Here is a 23,169-nt window from a genome sequence, read left to right on the forward strand (position 1 = left end):
TTTACACTAATTAAGAAACTTGTTGAACTGAAGAAGACGAGAGAGATTTCGCATCTGAGAACCCCCCGGAAAACAATAATATACAATTATTCATATCCAGGCAATAATTTTCATGTCATTGGAAAGCCGATAACACACTCTAAAAGCTCGTTTTCATATCATCGATGACGATGATACTCGTTGGTTTACTCCACCTCTCCAATATGTATTTGAGTAATTGCTGCCCTGGACAATTTAACTGTCTTCTCCTGCGTGTTTGAGGTATCGAATACACATCATTCCGTATTCGAGGAAGAAATTCGAACGGTATCCGAATCAATCAGAACCACTTGAAATGTGTGTAATGGACACGCGAGCGTTTATCGAAATTATTCGGAGAGTTCTGTATCCGTGAGCGCGTTAGGATCCGTTCGATGTTGTTGGATGTCCTTGACCTATCCGGCGAGAGCTGCGTTAAATCGATGGGATACAATTTCTATTTGTTAATTTCATTCATGAATTCCGATCGATGAGTTGGTCCGAAAAATTAATTATTTATCCGTGAGAACAGAAGCCGAATTGGTTGCAGCTGAATTGGCAATACATTTAATTAAAAAAAAAGAGCAAAAAGAGGAGCTAATAATATGTTAATTAGGGTAAATAAGAGAGATAGAAAGATATATATCAGGCTTCTAAATATGTAATCAGATAACTCTTCTTTTGTGCCGCGAGAAAAAACGAGATTCATTTTGATTAACAAATTTTCATCAGTTCAGTCGTATGTAACAGAAATAGAAGCCGTGATCTATTTCACTCGTTGAAAAAAATAGTCTTTCTGATTACCTAACTTTATTTGTGGCAATATTGGGAAGTTTATTACGCGTGTACGTGGGATGTGCCGTGAAGACTGCCAAAACACTACAGAGCGAGAATCCTCCGTTTGTGTGAAATGAATTCCAAATGTCTCTTAAAAAGACCGGAGATGATGTGTCATGAAGAGAAACGGTAGGCTTTCAACGGTCAGTGTTTGCAGACCCATTGAAGCTTTCCGGGTTGACACGCCGTGATAAAGGCATTTTTACAGTAAACATTTTTTCCACAACTGTGCTAGACATCATCAGTCCACGTGATGGCAAGCGAGATATGTGGCAGGAGAGACAGCCTTCTCGGAAGACTGTTAGTGGGCCATGATCTGGTATGGAGGAGGCGGTAATATCGACGTACGACAATTTACTATCGATGGAGTTGGGTCGGAAATGAAGGCACCGTCTGTCTGTGGTCACCTATTAAGTTCGATAGGAAAGAAGTTATGTTCTATATGTTTTCCCTCCAGGATCGAAGCCATTACCACCTTTTAACCGTACATGCACATCTACCATTTCGAAACGAAAATGGCAAATGCTTGAATTTCTCATGTTATGTGAGTATTGCGCTGAAGGTCTGTCGGCTCTATGCGGACAGACTTCTTCAAATAAAAGACCACACACACACGCACACAGGAGAGGGGGAAACATTTTTTTCCAAATTAAAAATACGGCTGAGAGACCAAGATGAATTTAATAAAGAAAGAAAATTCATTTGCGGGGAATCGTACCCACGTCATTTAACTTGCCAGGTGAGTGCAGGGCCGCAACTAAATGCTTGGTCTTCCGGGGCAAGCGCACCTTTTAACGCCCCCTTGTAATGTTAAAGGAGAGGTTTCAGAATGAAATTTGCGCCCTCTCGGGTCCATCGCCCGGGGCACGAGACCCGCCTGCTCCCCCCAGTTGCGGCCCTGGGTGAGCGCACTAGACAACAGGCAACGAATATCTCAATCTTTCCTTACAACGTGTGTGCGATGAACTAGCCCTTACATGGATGGTCGGACTAAACTCAAGCTAGAGCTGGTATTACTGACACTGCCACCAGATGGCGACTTATCCGAAGAGGATGTCACTCCCCGTACTATTTATTCTGGCATTAGGCCCACCCATCGAAACTCCACTGGCTCTTATTATTAATCGAAATTTTGCACTGCATCATTTCATCATGGCCCTCGAACATTCAAAAAAAATTACACAAGTAGCCCACGCTCATCAAAAGGATAAACACCTCTGGATGAAACAGCGCCAATGTGGTATCAGGCGCTTCAGCGTCATTGGCAACACGTTGCATAAAATGATGGTCAACAAAACTCTGAACCAGAAAAGCCAAAAAAAATTATCAAAGGCGTTGATTATAAGTCATAAAATACCCTCCATTCTTGATTTAGAAAATTCAAATAAACCTCGTTTGAAAATAATATAAAAAATGAAACATTTTTATGGAAAGATCACCCAGCCTTTTCATAATTACGGAATTAAAATCATTACGGAAATGTACCGTAAGATACGGGTCGTATGATCATTCTATATATACAAGTTTGCAGCCCGCAGACTGAGAAAGTTGTGCCCCCCTGTTCTGAACAATGTACGGCATTCCGCGCGTCCAGTTAAAATAAATAGTTGCCACTATTAAAACACCAGCCTCCGTATAAGAGTTAAAAAATGCAATCTTCGCAGTTGCGGGATGAGCGGGGTTTTATTACTCGCAGTTTCGGGAAATATAACTCACACGAAAATGATAATGTAAAAAGGAAAAATAATAATAATTCTAGGATTCACCGACGTCCATCATATTCATTTTCTTCTCTCTCGAAGAGAAGAGAAATCTGCGGGAGAAAGAAAAGCCAAAAGAAATTGAAAGGAAGGAAGACAATAAAGAGTGGCAGACACGATTTTTCACTTCCAATTTCTTGGCCCGGGCCACTTTATTAATAATGAGAATTGACAGGACGCGTATATATAACATTCGCGCTGGGGGCTTGTCACCCCGTGGTCCGAGCCAAATCCTTATTCGTATGTTTAAGGCTCGGGAACCGAGAAAACTTCCTGACAGACATTAAATCTGGGATCTCTCTCTCTCTCTATCTTTATTTTTCTTGGTTTCGTGGAGAGAAAATCCTACAAAATAAACGCGTCCAGGGAGAAAGACATTCGTATAAATATATCACTTTGTAGAAAAAACAAGACAAACCATCGACAATTCACGTGAGCTTTCCTTTCATTTTTTTTCTATGGAATTACCTCAATGTTCTTCGACTGCGGACCGGTAAAAGTAGTCGAACAAAGTTTCGGATCGACGAAAATGGGAGAAATAATGCATGTAAAGGAAAAAAAATAAATAAATAAATAAATATGAAAAATAGATTGAGATCTAGCAAAAACAAATAGAAAAATAATTAGCGGACAGGCAAAAAAAATGAAATAATGTAGGAAATAATTAGAAGACCGGTAAATAGTAAAGAAACAGGAGAAATAATTCGCGGACGACAAGCAAAAAACAAATCGGAGGAATAAATTGGAAAAATAAATAAATAGGAAAGAACTAGCAGACCGGTAAAAAATGAACAAAAAGGAGAAATAATTTGCAGACGTAACAAATGAACAAACAGGAGAAATAATTTGGATTGGAAAAAATAAATAAATAGGAGAGGTAACTTGCAGACCAACAAAAAATGAAATAAAATAAATAGGAGGAATAATTTGAGAACCAGCATAAAATGAACGAATGATTTGTAGACCGGCTAAAAATATATAAATAACGGAAATAATTTGCAGATTAGCTAAAATGAATAAACAGGATAAATAATTAGAGCGGATCGGAAGAAATAAATAGAAGAAATAATGTCCTGGAAAACGGACGAAAAATAAATAAATAAGAAAAATAATTTGCGGATGCGCTGACCGCTGAGGAAAAAACAAAAACCAATAGAGAGATAGCAAATTAGTTAATAAATCTCAAATAAATACAGCTGCTATATGAATTGGGAGAAAAGTTTCGCATAATCAGTGGTTGAAGAGCACTGAACGGCACGAATAACAAGATATACCGAATATAAAAAAAGCAAATGTTTTCAATTTCAAATTTTTATGAGCTTTAAGAACTCGTAGGATGTTGTTTCCATTGAATCCGTTTCATGTTCGGGAAATAAAAGAAGAGCTTTTTTTCCCACGATCTCTTCGAATAATTCCCCGGATTCTCTTTTCCTAGATTTTCTACGTCACTGACCGATTCCGGGAATGAATATGCCGATGCGCAATTTACTGCCATCACCACCACCACCAACACCCAAATACGTCTCTTTTCCTCTGGGAATTCAATCCGCGTTTTGCGTGGAAATTTCAATCGATGAACGAAGAATGTCTGGTTGTGATGCTTACAGTATATATATATATACAGTACATACATTGACATCATAATATGGTGGCGTTTCTCTGTCAGTGTTAAGTGATCAGCTGTTCGGCGCGTGTTGATCCGCTCCTGTGTGCCCTGAGGATTATGCAAACTTGTCAATTAGGGTCAAAAACTTGATTTTAGAGAACAACTTTCTGTCAAGATAATATTTGAAGAAAATTCGTGTGTTTAAGGAGATTTCCGTATTTTTTCCGGTGAGTAGTTATTTTGATAATCTTACGGTGAAATTTGCTTAGTTTCGACTCCCTCTAATTCAATTGGTTAGTCCATGGTTCGCCTACTAAATTTTTAATTCAAATGATTTATGGTTATACAACGGAGAGATTCCTAAAATATTTACTCTTTCGTGGTGCCGCTGGAAATAAAATTAAAATTTTGAATATCTCCCGACAAAACCGAGCCTCATGTCAAAGCACTTCGGTAGCACCCCTAAAGTATGGGAGCACAACACTTTTCAGTCTGCGGGCCAGATATGCGGTATTTTTGCCGCTCGTGGGCCAGAAAATTGTATATGGTGGGTGGGGAGGATAAACACGGGACCTATATTTCACGGTATATTTACTGACATTTTGGCCGTCCCAACCTTTTTCATAAAATGTCCCGTTTTTTTAAACAAATTTTCAACAAGGCTTACTCGAATTTTTGAAATCAAGAATAAAGATTATTTTCATGATTTACTATGGTAATTATGACTCAATCATAATTAATTGCAGTTATATAAATATATTCATCTCATATGTATTTCTCAAGCACAGCGGTTCTCAACCTTTTCTGACTCGCGAAGCCCTTCTCAACGTATAATTTCTATGGCGGAGCCCCGTTTGGCTCGAGAAGATGGATGGAACCCTTCACGCTTCTTCTTTTTATTTATTAATCAAATTTACTGATTTATTTTACTTTCCTCGAGCTGCTGTGGAGTCCCTGGGAAATGCACGTGGAGCCCCCAAGGGCTCCGCGGAGCACCCACCGGTTGAGAACAGCTGGTCAAACACATTCCGTATAGTTAGCCGTTGTCTCGTGTTAGCAACCTGACACGGATAATACATGAGTACCTACGTTTTTTGGTGATTTTTATTATTGCAATTATCTGCAATTTGCAATATATATAGCCTTCTTTTTCCCCCACCACTGATGATTTTGCAGCAATTTTAGCGGTAGATGTCAACTTCATTTGCCTTTGCAATGTTTCTTCTCGGCTGTAACTAGCAATTTTACTCGACTTTGACAATTTTTCTGGTTGTAATAGCAACTTTACTTGCCTTTGATAATTTTTTTGGCGACAATTGGCAACGTTATTTGCTTTTAAGTTGTTTTTGGCAATAATTGGTATGGATTTAGTATGGATTTCGATTCCTGTATTTTTATGAAAGAAATATGTGTAGCCGCCTAGACATTTATCGTGTTTTGTGTATTGACAATTTTCTATCGGAACACTTTTCGTGGGCACCTTGGTGGGCCACATTTGGCACACACGGTCGAAGGTTATGCAACCCTGCCCTAAAGTGTCGCGACAAATTGGTTGAGATTCACTGCCTTATTTACGATTGCTTTGTAAATATCCCCCCCCCCCAGAATATTTGGCGGCACACCGTCTGGGAACCACTAATACAGAGAACCATGACTGTCGACAATGTCACCATGTTCAATTTAATTTATAATATGCTGAAGCTTGATCCCCTATTTCATTTATCTTTTTATTTATCAAATAATACGGAGGATAAACTCTGAAACATCAATTAATATATACCATGTTAATAAGTATGTATATGTTTATTATTAGTATGTGCAATTTATTCAACTATTTCTCATTCATTTGGGATTACACTATAAAAGTTTGATGAAAGATCTTTTACAAAACTTGAAAACAACCAATAAGCCGATACGCGTATTGGTTGCATTTTTCGACGTATCGCGAATTGAATGCATTTCCGGAAGGGAAATCTTTTTTTAGATATGAGACCTATAGGGCCCTGGGACACATAAGAGCTAAATTTCGTATTTTTTTGCAAAAACTGATTTGTTTATGCAAAAGTACAAAATATGAATTTTCGCGAATGGACGTTTGTGTATACGACCAACGGTTGAGAAGAAAAAAATGCCTGAGTAAGGACTTTCTGGACGCGCTTTAATTATGTCGAGAAGAGAAACTTTTGCCCTGTGTTTCTCATTATGCTAATTTATCTGCCTCATCATCAATTTTCAAATATTTTTCATAGTTTCAAACAACGAAAGCAGTATCAGATCAAGAGAGACGGAATAAATTCGTTCGAGATTATGATACAGCAAAGATTCGATTATTATGATTCTTTTTCCGAGACTCCCGCCGCACATTCTCTCGAGCTTCTTTCGTCTTTTCCTTTCTATATCTATCTTTTACGTACTTTGTTGTTTATTCCTTTTCAAATCGAGGATGAGGAGTTTATTTTGACGCGTGTCATCATTATATTTACTCTTTCAGGCAAGTCCTCGGCATAATAATGAATTCGCCTTCCCTTTGAAATTTTACTTTTTTTCCCCCCTCTATGTTTCCTACTATTTGATATTTGCTTCATTCAAGTGTCAAACACACCACAACTCAACAACAAATAATTAATACCGTAGACAACTAAGGATAAACAATATCTGAAGATGTCGCAACGTGTTTTCTCTTTGGATGGTTCTGTCAGATCTCGGTTCCAATGTTGACTGAAAACTCTCGAGTAAGCTTTGATTTTCTTCTTTGAGAATAAGTTGTACTGTTTATACAGAAATATTCAGAGCTGGTTTCGAATTGGATAGCAAGCATCTCCACCAACAAACAATCCGAAGGAAATCTAGAAGATATTGAGTTATTGTAGCATTGCTTTGAATAGATATATCTCAAAGGAAATGAAGCAATTATATTTGGCGTATGGGGAGTGCTGTAACCATTTCAATGATATAAAATATACAGGGTGTCCCATAGTAAAATCGTAAATGTTTTAAAAATTCATAAATATTGATAGAATTGTTATTGGAATGCTGTTTACGAAAAATTACTCTCACAAAAAAGGGATTTTTTTTGGTTCAGAAATTTTTTTGTCGATAGGGGGCGCTGCACGGAAGCAAATCACTGGAAATATGCATACGCATCAGAGTGCTATAAAATGCAGGATGCACGATTAATAGCATTTTTCTGCTGCTGGCACTTGGTTTTCATTGTGATCTTGATGTGGATGTACGAAGCACTATGGGTGATGTTGTTTTTCCTCGGTCATGAATCACAGCCTGAAGCTTTGCGAATGTTTCGGGCACAGAAGAGATTGAAAAAAATATTTAGGCCCGATCACTCGCTCCCGATATGCTTTTGTGCAGCGCCCTCTATCGTCAAGAATTGGAACTAATTTTTTCTGTACTTGAAAGATATCCCCCCCCCTCGTGAGAATCGCTTTTTTCGCTAACCACATTCAAAAATATAAAAGTTACATTTTTATGAATTTTTAAACTACAGTCAACGCAACTTAATGTGAACACATCAGCACACTGGGTTTGTGATAACAATAACCGAACGAGAACTACATCCGAAAAAATTCAGGTTTGCAAGCACGATGACCCGTTTGGTTTTATGGGAATTATGGTAAATATAGGTATCGGTAGAACGGGACAAATTGTTCTTTCCCTCATAATTCGTTTCAAAATGTTTAAAAAATCTCTCGGTTCCATTTCTTTTAATCTAAAACTTTTTATCACAAAAAATGAGTAACTTTGCCTGGTTTTAATTTATACAAAAATTGCCACGTTTTTAAGACAAATAAATTCAATTGGTCGAATGGTCGACGCGTTTCGGCTCTTCAATGGAGAGCCGTCATCAGGACCTCGTGGTCAGAACTCACACGAATGAAGAGTGATGTTTACGTCTGGTCGTCCGAAGAGTTCGCCTTTGTATTTGCTGCGTCCGAGTGGTCTTTGGATGCGAATTGGGGAGCCATCTGTTGTAAAGTGTTGAAGTGTTTCAACACTTTACAACAGATGGCTCCCCAATTCGCATCCAAAGACCACTCGGACGCAGCAAATACAAAGGCGAACTCTTCGGACGACCAGACGTAAACATCACTCTTCATTCGTGTGAGTTCTGACCACGAGGTCCTGATGACGGCTCTCCATTGAAGAGCCGAAACGCGTCGACCATTCGACCAATTGAATTTATTTGTCTTAAAAACGTGGCAATTTTTGTATAAATTAAAACTTTTTTTCCTTCAAGCTAAAATTCTACATTTTTTGGCCATTGCAAATTGTTAGAATAATGGAATTGCCCGATTCGCGAAACTTATTAATGCACAAAACGCTTCATAGAACCCTTGAGAAAGTATCTTGAAAATATTTGAATCTGGTCAACAGAAAGAAACGGACAAAAATGCTTTTTGTTATACATTTGCCTTTTGTATAGGAAGGTCATTGCAAAAGTAGCTCCACACTAAACGTATATCGACTGATATACGTTTAGTGTATACGTTAAGTTACTGATATACAGTATATCGACTGATATAAACGTATATCGCGCTACGGACTGATTACGACATTAAGTGCGGAAATGTTTGTTAACAGGGGGGGGGGGGCTAGAAGAATACCTCCTACACAATTTTGCAACCTGATAACCATAACTTACGGGGAAACGTAAATTCGGTTTAGAAACTGCAAAAAACAAAAACTTTCGATACGAAATTTTATTTAATAAAAATTGATAACATTATCCGAAGTCCCAATAACTTCCAAAGAATTTTTATACTGATATTGGTCCGTTCCATTCTTTGTAAGAGTAATAATATCCGAATGATAACATTATCGGCGATTTTAATCATCTACGTCAACTGTATTTACGCGACACCCCAAAAAAATTTGTTTAGCATTGAAAAATATTTAAATAGTGCTCAACTGAACGTTATAATTGACTCGAATTCACTCGCGCTATATATACCTCTTTATACCGATTCAAGTGAATAGATGCAGTTAAATATTAATAATTGTCGTTCAACTGCTTAAAAAAAGTAGCCTTTTTTGATTGATTTGTGTGTTGCAGGTCCAGTCGGTGAAGAAACGATGATTTCGTACAGTTATTGCCCACGGTGACCGATCTTTTCCCCCCCCTTCGTGTCCCATCCCGAGACCCGTGTCCCTCCCGACCTACATCGTTTGGTGCTTGCCGTGCATGGAGGAAGAGTGCTCGTGCAAGATTGTGCTCGTTGGTGATAGCAGGTGCGGAAAAACCTCTCTCATACACAGATTCATCAGTGATAAATTCGCCGAGGTAAGAAGTCATTACATTCTTTACACGCCTTATTCAAATTGCGATATATTGTGTAACATTAAATTTTCTTTTTCGTTCCTCTTCTGACGCAAAGATATCAACCAAACTCCGTGACCATCGAAAATTTAGAAAAATGAAGGATTCAAAGATTAATTTTTGGCGCAATTAACTAAAACTGAATAACTTTTTTCTAAAATGTTTTCGTAAATGTCAGTTTCTTTTTGGTTTTCTCTCAACGCGAGCAGTCTTTCAAAAGGAAACACAAGTAAGGTAGGGCAAGGGTGGGCATAATGGCCACGGCGGGCAAAATTGCCACTGGCTATTTCCTCCCCGTAAGGTGCTGCCACAAAGCTCAAAACGCCTCAACTGCTCCGCTTGTCCACCATCATTGCCATACGGAAGTTGAAAGCTGTTCGGACCATTTATTTAGAAATCATTCAACATTTTCTTGTTTTTCACCGTGCTGATGTAAGGTAAGCGTGTTCCATTTATTTTTTTAACTGAATACAAGTTCTTAATACATGCGATTAGCATTCACACTTTGAAACAAGATTTGAGCTATAAATAAATATATGTGTCGAAGTAAGGGTTAGTCGTTGATGCTGTGGAGTCGCGTTTATATAATGGCGCCGAAGAGGGCAAAATGACCACGGTAGTGGCCATCAGTGGCCATTTTGCCCTCAATCATGGTCACTTTGACCGACACAAAATCTTGTATACTTTTGTACAAAATATATGAATAAATTATTGCCCTAATTATACATTTTTATACAAAATATATGAATAAATTATTGCCCTAATTATACATTTTTATACAAAATTTCAATAAATAAAAATATTTATATATTTACGACGGTAAATAAATATATATACACACACACACACACATACAGCGAAATCTCGATAACTAGAACCTGGACTTGATAACAGAAATAAGACTCCCAATTATCGAAATTTATTTTAATCGAAGATTTAATCATATTATTTTAACCATAGATATTTATTTTAATCATTAGGTTGTTTTCAAACAACGATGTGTTTCATTTAATCTCTGCGAATGCAAGCTTACTTTGGCAAGCATTAACAAATTTCGTTTTGGTTGCGGACACAGTTATGGTGTATAAATACCAAAGAAAGAGCCCGCAGCAGTCCTGGAACCCTAATGCCATTCAACAAGCTATCGATGCCGTGAAAAAAGATGGTATGGAGTGGCAAACAGCTGCGAAAAGATTTAATGTGCCAAGAAACACTGAAACGTCGTGTTCTAAACAAAAACCAGTATGCTCCTGATAGCAAAACATATCTGGGACATTATCGTGCTGTTTTTAATGAAGAACAAGAAAGGCAGCTTGTAAATCATCTTTTGGATAGGGAGATACGTTTTTTGGAATTACAGTAGCCGACTTATACGTAGCCTTGCTTACCAACTGGCAGACCAGAACAATATTCCTAATAACTTCAACCATGGGGGAAAAATAGCTGAGAAAGATTGGGTCACCTGCTTTAGAAAGCGCCATCCTGAAATTGTTTTGAGAAAACCAGAGGCGACCTCAGCAGCAAGAGCCCAAGCCTTTAACAAAACAAGTGTCACAAAATTCTTCGACATTTTAGAGGATGTGCAAAAAAAGTCACTTGTATCCTTCTCATAGGGTTTACAACGTCGACGAAACTGGACCTTTTACTGTTCCTTCAAGATCTTCAAAGGTTTTTACACTAAAGGTAGACGTCAAGTTGGCTCCCTCACATCTGCCGAAACATGTTCTCTTCATTTACAGTTTGTATGTCAGCGGGGGAATTTTTATCCCTCCTTTCATCATATTTTCTAGGCAGCGGATGAAAGAACTCAAAGATGGTGCTTCACCCTGGGACAGATTTTATTTGTCACACTTCAGGGTGGATGCAAATCGATATATTCTCCCAATGGTTTGATCACTTCTTGAAATATGCCAAACCATCAAAAGAAGACCCGGTATTACAAATACTTGATGGATACGCTACGCACATGAGGAACTTTCCCTTCATTGAAAAAGCTAGGAATAATCATACCACTGTAGTTTGCCTTCCATCTCATTGCAGTGACAAGCTGCAGCCCATGGATGTATCTTTCACGGGGCCATTCAACACTTATGTTCAAACAATTGAGAGATTCTTGCGAAATAATCCTGGTAGGCTTGTAATTCATATCAGGTGCCGCGACTTCTTGGGGAGGCTTTTTTTGAATGCAGCTACTCCGACCATTGCCGTAAAAGGATTTTGAAGATATGGTATAGTCCCAATCAACAGAGATGTATTTACTGAAGTGGATTTCGCTGCAGATGCGACCACAGATATCTATGATCCCTCTGTCTACCAGCTGAAGATCATGTGTCACAGGCCCCAGGTCAAGAGGAAACTCCTGTTCAGACGGATTGCGGATCTGCAGACCCTCAACCCAACGCTGCACTTCCTGGTGACGACAGCGCAGCATTCACTGTAGGGGGTTCGGGAGATTTCAACGATGCATTTTTTATACTCTAGAGACTCATCAAGGCTCAGTGCCTCATCTGCTTTAAGCCCATTCACCAAGCTTAGTACCTCATCTTCTGTAAGCATCGAGCCTAGTAGTCCTACCGCATTTGCTCTAAGCCCTCATATTGTCACAATCCGTGAAACAAATATTATCAAACGAAAAAAGGATCAGCAGCAGTTTTGACTTCAAGCCCTTATGAAAATGATCTCATAATAGCGAAGAGAGAAAATGAAAGAAACTCAAACTGGAATTAAAAAAAGATGTATAAAAAGAAAAACGAGGTAAAGAAGAAAAAAAAGTTAAAGGGGAAAAAAAAAATCCAAAGTGGCTAAGCGTGCTTTCTTTGAGAGACTGATGACAGTGACGCTGATTGCCTCTTCTGTGGAGACTTTCCATGCCCAAACAAAATATATATATATACGTATATATAAAGGGCGGATCAGACACTCAAGGTGTCTACATTGGGCACACGAGGCTTGTGCGGATTGCGAGGAGGAAAATTAGTTCATCTGTGATTTTTGTAAATAAAAATACAATAGCTAGCAAAAATTTGTTGCGAAATAATTTTTATACGCCAATAATTTTTAAATGAATTGAACAATTTCAGTTATGCGAGTGTAAAAATGTACTACAAAGTTTCACTACCTTTGTATCGAATGATATTGCTTTCGTGAGAGAGAATGCACATTCATATTCTTTAAAACGCAATCACTTATTTTTTATATCGGACAAAATGGCCACTATTTAGGGTTGCGGGAAAAATATTTTTTCCCAACGAAACCAACCGAAATAGCCAAAATATTTTTTGCATGAACCTTAAATATATCTAAATTTATATACATAAAACTTTCATTTGTTTTTTTTCAATATTTACTTATCGAAAAAAAAAAATCTTTCCTTAGCGTGACCATTGTGCCCATCTTTCCCCCTACCTGTGACGGATCCATCTTTGAGCAAAGAACATGTTTCCCGCTCGAAGTAATGTCTCGGAAAAATCGTTAAAAATACCGATAGGAAAAGTTCCTTGAAATACTAGGCCGACTCGTCCACCATCTTTGAACAGAAAAAGTGTTACGTCAATATTACCACTATATAGCCAATCGTTCATGTTTTTTTTCGCCCAACGATTTCCGAGACACCACTTGGAGCAGCAAACCTGTTCCTTGCTCAGAGATGGACGACGAATCCGCTACCCTTTATAGTAGCGGTTCTCAACTGGGGCTCCGCGTGCACTCCCAGGGGATCCGCGGCCGCTCGGGGAAAATAAAAAGTAAATTTGAAAAAGAAATTGATAATTTTTAAATAAAACTAAATCAGTAACTGATGTATAATACAGGGTGTTTCACGAAGGACCCTAACTTTGAAAATAAATAACTCGGAAACGGTGATATAGATAGAAGTATGAAACTAGTGGTGTTTATTAAAAAAACCGTAAGATCTCATACCTCAAAATTTTAAGTTACAAATTGTGCCGATAGATGGCGCCACATGCGACATTAAAGAGCTCGGTCGTCGAAGATTTCGCCGTTAAAACGTGACCGCTATTAGCGTATAGTGAAAGAAATTCCGGAAGTGATGTATTCCACGGAGGAACGTGTGTTTATTGTGTTGGAGTACCACCGAGATTAAATCACAGCCCTACTGCCACAAGGACAAGCTTTCAAACGCGATTTCAAGTCGCAAAAAACCCAGATGGGAAAACAATTCGCGAGCTATTGAAAAAATTTTAACAGACAGGCAACGTGGCCGATGCGTTAAGTTCGAACTGAACGACGAGAGGATTTCGCTAACGAGATGCTGCTCAACATGATTGATGTTCTGGTTTCGATGTTGGCCGAATATGGTTTACAGACGAGGCGCATTTTCATCTGGATGGTGTCATTAACAGACACGATTGGCGATTTTGGGGTACCGAAAATCCACATTTGTCTCACGCACCACTATTGCCCAAAACTTAACCAAAACTCTTCCGCAAAGGCATCATTGGGCCCTTTTTCTTGCGAGAAACGGTGACGACTGACTGGTATATTGCGCTTTTGAAACAATTTGTCGCCACTCAACAAGCGTTGGACGATCGACCATGCACGGCGTGGTTCATGCAAGATGGGGTTCGCCCACACTGTACACATGCCGTTTTTGACTTTCTGGACGATTACTTCGATGATAGAGTTATTGCGTTAAACTATTCGACAGTTAAGGGAAAGGCATGGACTGGCCTCCGTATTCACCCGACCTCACCCCCTTGCGACTACTTTCTGTGAGGCACACTGAAGGACATTGTTTACCGCAACAATCCTTTAACACTCGAAGAGCTGGAGGAGGCTATTCGTCAAGCTTGTGTCGATTTCCGGCGACACTAGTCACTGACAATTTCATTCTTCGTGTGCGAAAGGTGCACATTTTGAATCGCTTTTGATGTGAATGCAACAAGATCTGCTTGCATTACCCACTATGTACAGCTTACTTATGGTAATGCCGCGTGCGGCGCCATCTATCAGCGCAAATTGTAACAATTTTTTAAGGCTACTGTATCGGATTTAGTTTTTAATAAACATACCACTGGTTTCATAGTTTGATTTATTTTCAAAGTTGGGTCTATTTGCAGGGTGTTCCACCACCATTGAAATTATAGACCAGAAAGGGCTCTGCAAGTCCAAAGGTTGAGAACCACTGATTTTATAGCACAGTTCCCCAAACTTCTTGTTTGCCATTGCCCTTCAGAAATTTCTTTCTCATCGCCCCGTACTCAAGCTCACACGTAGAATCCCATGTTAAGGGTTTAACTCCCATTGCCCCCGGGCGACCTATGAAGCGGTGTTCCCAAAGTAGGCATTCAGCTATGGCGCTAATGCTGTCACTTGCTCAAAAGATGGACGAGTCGGGTTTGCATTTCCTGGAAATGCCAAGCTGTTTCAAAGGCTATGCTTGTGCAGAACATAGCGTGTACATCGGGACTAGACAAACCCCTAAAACTTTCGAATTGGTAGCGATTCGGGGGAATATAGTTGCAAAAAAATAAACACCTGGTCAAATGCTTGCATGGCGAAAGAATATGAATTTGTCCAGTCCTGCCTTACAAGTAATCCTGAACGTCTGCAGAGGGACCTTCACAGGTTTCCTCAGTCGATACGCGAGCTATATTAAGGCGAAATGCTGACCAGCAAGCAAATGCACAATTTCCAGCTTCTTTTCGTAATGAAGGGAAAACGTTAAGCTCCGTACAAATTTGAAATTATTGACAATAGATTTCAGTAAGTTTAAAACTTTCGATAAAGAACTAAAACTTTATTGAACAGATAAAAATACAAAAAGATCCATAAAAACTTCTAAAAATCCGAAACCTTCGTCCTTAAATCGAGAAACTATTCTAGTTTCGCCTTTGTAAATTTTGGAACTTTACAACCTGCAATACAAAAATAAAATGCCAATGACTACAGAAAAGCGAGATTCATTCGAATGATACGTTTGATAATGAAAGTCTTTTAAAAAATATATATATTAGGTTGATCAAGAAAGAAATGCCAAAGTAGTATACCAATTTCCCTACGATAGACATAATGCATCTTCATCCAGAAACTACTGTATAGTTAGACAAAACTGTTGAAAATCCCGCGGGAATTTCAACGATTCCGAGAATTTAACGTGCAGCACTATGGCGAGAAATAAACCAAATTTCTGAATTTCCACGAAATCTGCCATTTTTAGTACTTTAATTCATAAAACACGTTTACGTAACTGTTGATTTGACGCATTTTTTAGTTGTGAAAATGATTCGTAAGAAATACTTAATGCAAGTGTTTCGACGGCCGTGTTCAAAAAAGGCAAAAACTCAAAATGAAATAAAACATTTGAAGTACAGAATTTTTGTGGGTATAATTCAGATTAAACGTTCTTGTAATTGTGTGCTCGAAACATTATCTGCGGTTTTTACAAGACTTCGTAATCCTCAATCAAGACACTCACTCTTGGTTCGAAAAATAGGTAGCAGATGGTAGCACTATAACAAGCATTACACAGAAACAGGCTTCACGTTAGGTTCACAACACGCACATTCCAACATGTACCGATTAGTTAGAAGTTCCGCAGAGGAATGTGGACGAGGTGCATGTGCAGTTCAGTAGTTATTTCACCTGTAGCTATTTGAAGCAGGCCGACGCAAGCGATATATTTACTTTTTGCAGTATATCCAATATGACTAGATGAAAAATTCTCCAGTGGCGCCACGAGCTTTGTGCAGAGGCTTTTGCTATAGATTTGCCCTAACAGGACGAGTGAGTATATGGTGTGCGTAAATTTTTAGTGCCGCTATCTATATTTAAAATTGTTGGCCTAGTAATGATTGAACATTTGTAGCGTTGCTCTGTGGCAAGACTAACGGAGAGATCGGTTCGCTCCTCGAAGTCGAGAACCGCAGAAAACCAACTTCAGCCGACGATGTGATCCGAACCCAGGTCCGCACTACGAGTTTGTCACTGACCACCAGTGGCAATACTATATAGTTATGTATCACGCGTTGGCGATCAAAAAAAAAAAAATTGATTTAACGTTTTAAGGACCATCTTGTATCAGCACATCGGACTTTGGCCACACCTCTCGGTTTCGCGAATTGGCCGAACTTCGGTCTTTGGCAGCAACATAAAACTCTGGCAGATATTAAAAACATCGGAATTTTTATTTTGGATTATTTACCGCTGTGAATTTTCTGCAGCTTTTGGGAGGTTGGAATGCAGTTTTAAAATTAAGATTTGTAGATGGCATAGATACAGGTAGAAAAAAAAAATTAAATTTTTCTTCGTAACGCAATCCATTCTATCAAGACTTCATTATTGACGAGGAATTTTGAATATGCGGATTATACGCCGCTGCTGACTATACGACAACTTTCTTAAAAAAATAGCGCAATTGCCGTAATTCACTGCGTATAATCAGAAGATGCCGATTAGAAAATGAGCAACAGTACAAAACTTACTTGTCATGCGGAGCTTTCCTTTTTAACGACAATGGCTTTCTCCCTGACGATTTCTATAGGAACAGCGACTGGCTTCGGAACAGGTACATTGAACGGTTTCAAGATAGGTATCGGAACTGGTTTCTTTATAGGTATAAGCACTTTGAAAGGAACAAACTTCGGAAAAGGAATTGGAACCGGCTTCTTCACTATCACGGGCTTCGGAATCTTCACTACTTTCGGCACCAGGTACGGTTTAGGAACCGGAATAGGCTTCATTACTTTCACTACTTTAGGAACGGGTACCAGTTTCTTTATGGGCTTTATTTTCTTCAGCGGAACTGGAACAGGAATCTTCTTGAAGATCGGTACCGGTTTGATGAAGGGTACCGGCTTTGGAACCTTCACTATGTGCGGGACCGGAACAGAATGCGGAACCGGAACGTGTACCGCGGTTTCTTTGATGACTACGTGAACGGGTTGCTTGATCGGTTTCATGACTGGTACAGGAACTTTCTTGATGATCGGTACTGGGACCAGTTTCTTCACTGGTATCGGGATTTTCTTCAAGAACGGCTTCGGAAAAGGAATTGGCATAGGTTTCTTGATGAACACTGGCTTTGGGATGCTGACTGGCTTCGGAACTTTGAACGGCTTCGGTATCTTGACGACTTTTGGGATCTTCACGACCTTCGGTATGGGGATGAACTTCGGAATCGGCTTGATTTTGACGATAACGTGAGGAACGAAGACCGGCTTCTTCACAATTACCGGTTTGATGATCGGAACGAACTTTGGCACTTTGACAACTTTCGGTACTGGAACGATCGTTGGGACACCAACCTTCTGAGGTTTCTCTTTCACAATGATGTGCACAGGTTGCTTCACGAATTTTGGAACTGGTACGGGAACGTGTTCTATTTTCGGAACGAACACTGGCTTCTTGATTTTGATTGGAATTTTGACTAGGAATGGTTTCGGTACTGGAACCGGGACGGGTTTTGGTACGATCACAGGTTTCGGTATTTTGAAAGGCTTTTTCACGATGAAAGGCTTGGGCACGGGAATATGCTTGATAATCTTCACGGGCTTCGGTATAGGCACTAGTTTGATTATCGGCTTCACTTTTGGTACAATCACTGGAATCGGTAGAGGTTTCAAGACGGGGACTTTCTTCTTCACCAAGAACGGCTTCGGGATCGGCACGAAATGCGGTACAGGCTTAGGATACGGAACTTTGACAAGCTGGGGTTTGTCTCTGATGATTATCTTGACTGGCTGCACAGACCAATCCTGCTCTTTCGTCAGATCCTGGTCGAAGTGAACCGATTTATCAGCATCTAGATTGAGAGCCGCCAAACTTTTCATCATCTCGCCAGAATTCCGTTGGTCTAGGTTAGTCCCAGCTCCGGGCAGAGCCGCGGAAGTGGTGATCACTGCCAACAAGATGGCCGCCCACATCGTCACAAGTCCTAAGGAAAAATCAGAAGAAATTGAGGTTTCGATTGATACGTACTGTGGTATACCAGATACAATTGAAGAATGAAAATAACCGGATCTAATTCGAAGATTATAAACTATGCAGGCATCAGATCTATGGGGGAAATATCTTGAATAACCGAAATGAAAACTATGGTTGAGAACCTTAGCTAGCTGTTGTATGTTTTATCCCGTGTAGATGGCAACCTTACTCAGATTAATATCGAAAACATTCTCGAGAAGCCATTTCTGGTTTAGAAATGAACTCAAGTTGGTGTATTTTACCTCGGGGGCGCTTTAGTTTCCCTACCTTATATTGTCGAGATTATATTTCTATTTTCATGCAAGTGATTTTGTAATTTAGATTGCAGTTCAATGCGAATAGCTACCACAATTCGATTTCGATTCACTTCATATTTTATTTTCAAATATATAGTCATCTTGCTGTCGTCGATTGAGGACTCGTCCAGTGTCATACTTCCTGTTGTTGACGTATTTAAAAAAATATATCTTGAAATATTCTTAATTGGTGCAATTTCAACAATATCCCAGAGTCAAAATGGAATGCAAAGTGCATCAAGGTGCAGGCATAAAAGTGTTAAAGACAATGGCAGTTGACCCATCCTAAGGTTCCCCCCCCCCACGCGAAGCCGAAATACTGGAAGCTCGTTATAACGACCCCTCTCATACTGTTACATTGGGTGATGGTTATATTAAAAAGGAAATGATAGCCATTATATACGAAAGCCTTTGGAACTTAGTGATCACTCCATTGCAATGCCCGGAACGGTAACTAGTGTTTATTATTTTCAAGTTTTTTTACAAAAAGATCATTTAAAGCGTAAAAATACTCATGTAAATAAGATAAGATTACGCTAGGAAGGAGAGCGGACTCATCGTCTTTCATCTTTGAGCAAACAGGTTTTCCATTCCAAGTGATGTCTCGGAAATAGTTAGTATTGCTATACCAATCGCTGTTCCTGACGTCTCTTGCTCAAAATATTGTAAATTAATCAGCCTGGCATTTTAAGCTCTACACTGCAGTTCACGCTCAAACTTGTATTTGAACGTAGGGCCCGTTGAATCGGAAATTTGCAATAGCCTTTATAACGAAATTTAACGCGAAACGCATATTTTTTTTATCTTCAACTTTGTACTCGCGAATGCCATGGGTGCTCACCCAAGAGCGAATTTGATTCCCGATTTTGTACTTCGGAGAAATTAACACCCTAGTAAAAAAAATGCAGTTTTGTAAGGGCCATTATGAAGTTTACAGGCCACCGTGGCTGCTACTTTCAAAGGCTGGTTTTCTTAATAAGACTTCAGAGAACTATAGAAAAAAGTACTCAACAGCCACACCTAGCCCATATTATAACCTTAGAATAGTACCTAAAAATATTGAATTTATACCAATGACTTTTTACGAAGGAAAGAGTGTCAAGCGGGTGCTGGCACTCCCAATCCTACCGCAATATTTGCACATGTGAACGGGGCTTAAGACGGTTACCATTCTAGGGTTAGCCCGTTGCTCTCCCAACCCCGCAGGCCATTGAGCTATGGTAGTTTAAAAAAAAGCGTCTCGCAATTTTCTTAACTGAAATTTTTAGTCTGGTTTCAAGTGGTGCTGAAAGCACATTGGCTCTCAACTTGGGTTATACGGTTCAAGTATTACGTAAACAAATTTTTAGCCATTTTTAACCCCCCCCCCCCGGTCATCAAGTCAGCAACACGCTGACTCCTCTCCCCCCCCCCCCCATCAGCAAAATTTCGTCATTAGCTCTGCCTCTCTGAATCCAACTCATATTTTCATAAAGGGTGGTTGATGACGTAAGCATTATCCAAACCCCCCCGTCATCAAAAGTCAGCAAATCGGAAACCCCCTTATTATAATATAGGGATTATAAAAGCACCACGGGTAAATATCGGATGAAGGGGGAGCCCCGACAAGTGGCGAAGGCGCCCAGTGATGTGAAAAAATAAAGCTTGTAAGTGAATTAAAAGATCAAGTAGGCTTCCGATTTTCGAACGTCAGTATGCAAGCTGTTACTTCTAGTTAAGTACGGGATCCTTAGAACATCACTTTGGCCTTTGAGAAGGAAGCTCTCTAAATTCTAGTCCAGGGCAAGTGTCGGAGGGTTGATTCATTGTGCAGGTTCATTGAAGTGCTAATATGCTCCATATTGGAATGTTCCGTAGTTTTCTCGATACAGTCAGTTCGGCTCTTGGAGGGGATATGATCACCCACCTTCCAGATTAGTGTCCGGCCTAGAGATTAAATTAACACAAAAATTATGTATGAGACTAGAGTTGATTAAAATTGAATTCGAAAGATATCTCGCTCTTAGATGAGGGCGGGAGGCCCCCGAGAAGAAAATACTGTCCAAAGGGGGGGGGGGTCCATTGAATTAATCACAAATAAAGCAACGAATAAAATAAATCAAAACTGCAGAAAATAATCTCACCTTTTCCGATCATTCCCATCTATAATCACGAAGCCATGACAACGATCCACATGAAGCTCACGCTTAAAATACACTGCGATAAATTCTATCACAATATCGGATTAAATACTGGAGGGGAGAGAGACGCACATACGCTACCATGATGTTGCCATCTTTCATGTCACAAATACAGGGTATTTGAATCTCCTTTATCTTTATACTTGAATTTTTTAAACTTTCATGTGTTGCAGGTAAAGTTCGCGAAGTCGAGATTCGGTTAAAATTTGAAGTAAAAAAAATTCAAGTGTTTTGAGAGCATTCAACAAAGTTTTCGGGATCGTATATACACAAAATATGAAGTCATTTTCGTGATCTCATCATTAATTTAAAATGCGATGGAGACGTCGGTGACCATATTTCGGAAAAAAATAGGAACAGTTTATTAGAGCACAACTCGCGTTGAAATAACGAATTCGCGATTAAATATTTTCAAGGTTGACTTTATTAACGAACTTTACAAAATTAGCTGATTTTGTGATTTTCACTAGACACATGAGCCGAGTCCAGATTACATGCGCTGAAACTTAAAAAGATGCAAAATATGCACTTGAAAATGCTAAAAAATTCACGGAAAAATGCACTTAAAATGCCAAAATATGCACTAAAAAATTCCAAATATACTTAAAAAATATTTATTTATTTATTCAATACTGCTTGGTGAAGGGCTATTCAACGGAATGCGGGGAAAAGTTTGACAGAAAGACTGTTGATGTTACAAAAGAAATCGGAAACTATTGTACAATCATTAAATGTTTGATGGGAGGTTGTCCCATTTGGTTATTGTTCGCGGAAAGAAACTAAATTTAAAACAATCAGTGGATGCAAAGATGGATTTCAATTTTATGGGAATGGTTAATTCTATTGGAAAAGTATGAAGCTGGAGTTAGAAAATTGGAAATGTCGATATAAAAATGGCCATGAAGGATTTTGAAAAGGAAAGTTAATCGAGAGACGTGTCTACGGGTGGAAAGAGGTTGGATATTGAGTTGGCGCTTGAGTTCAGTAACGGAGACCAAGGATGGCCAACAATTTAAAATGAAACGAGAGGATTTATTTTGAATGGATTCTAATTTGAGTGTGTCTATATTGGAGAGAGTATGGGGGTCCCAGATTTCACAGGCATATGAGAGTACAGGAAGGATATAGGTTTGGAAGCAGAGATGTCTGAGGTGACAGGTGGAGTTTTTAAGGTTTAAACAAAGAAAAAAAAGAGTTTTTGTAGAGACGCTTATATGAAAGACGTAATCAACATGGCGGTTCCTACGCACTTAAAAATGCCAAATATGCATAAAAAAACCGAAAATATGTACTAAAAATCATGAAAAAGTTAAAAATTCCGAAACATGTACCAAAAAATTAGGAAAATATATACATTAAAAAAAATCACCCTGCAAAAAAAAAAAAAAAAAGCAAACATGTTTTTAAAATGAATATTTTCTATTTCTTAGTGCATATTTCACTTACAAAAAAAATATCCCGCATATGTTTTACCTACATATGCAAATAACCTGTACATATTTTTTATTTAGGTATTTTTAATTTCTAGTTTGTTGTAGCTGCTCAGTAACGAAATACAGTTGACAAAAGAGAATTTCGACTTTTTTAAAAAAATCGGACACCATTTGACATACCTCTAGAAATACCTCTAGAAATATTACTTGTAAAATACAGTATTGTACAGACATCTTTATTAATTCACTTTAATCTGCGGGGGAAAAAACAAATATTATGAGCAATATTCACTTGAAAAATTATAAAAAAGAAGTAATGAGTAATAAGCTTCAAAATATCCACTTATTCTGAAAATTCTTTGATTTCATGCATTTACATGCGTTAATGCTAAAAAGGGTCAATCCGAGCTCTAATCATGAGATAGCCAAATATTATGAAAAACAATAATCCTGTCCTGTAATATACGGGTTCATATGGTCACCCTAGATATTACGTATGTATAAAAAAAACAAAAACAGTCGAGGCCATTTAGAAAACTTTAAGACCCTAGGCTGACTCATCTGCCTTCTTAGAGCGAAAGCGTGACGTCAGTATTATAACTATAGTCAGTCAGGGCTCCTGGAATCTCTGGGCTGACTCATTCACAATCTTTGAATGAAGTGTGCCGTCAGTATTTTCCCTATAGCCAATCACTGTTTCCTATCCTTATTTGTTTAACGATCAAACGTCGCTTTGAACAAAAACCTTTTTTGTGACGCCAAGA

General features: G+C 38.8%; 2 protein-coding genes across 2 annotated transcripts in view; one reads left to right on the plus strand and one right to left on the minus strand.

Annotated features, from left to right (window-relative positions):
- Positions 1-23,169, plus strand: part of LOC149088273 (ras-like GTP-binding protein rhoA) — a 113,731-nt gene that overhangs the window by 69,174 nt on the left and 21,388 nt on the right. The window contains exon 2 of the mRNA XM_089246177.1: positions 9,290-9,517. Within this exon, the coding sequence (XP_089102303.1) occupies positions 9,419-9,517 (99 nt within the window). The 5' untranslated portion in view covers positions 9,290-9,418. The remainder of the gene's footprint in view (positions 1-9,289; positions 9,518-23,169) is intronic.
- On the minus strand, positions 15,291-21,070 carry LOC149088274 (uncharacterized). The gene is made up of 3 exons (XM_089246166.1): positions 20,916-21,070; positions 16,996-18,446; positions 15,291-15,429 (listed from the first exon to the last, which is right to left on the minus strand). Exons 1-2 carry the CDS (start codon positions 20,932-20,934, stop codon positions 16,999-17,001), a joined length of 1,467 nt encoding a protein of 488 aa, XP_089102292.1. The 5' UTR covers positions 20,935-21,070; the 3' UTR covers positions 15,291-15,429; positions 16,996-16,998.

Source organism: Pholcus phalangioides, unplaced genomic scaffold (genome assembly GCF_987345545.1).
Source record: "Pholcus phalangioides strain wild (caught in Gottingen) unplaced genomic scaffold, Ppha-v1.0 ptg000003l_1, whole genome shotgun sequence".
NCBI lineage: Eukaryota > Metazoa > Arthropoda > Arachnida > Araneae > Pholcidae > Pholcus > Pholcus phalangioides.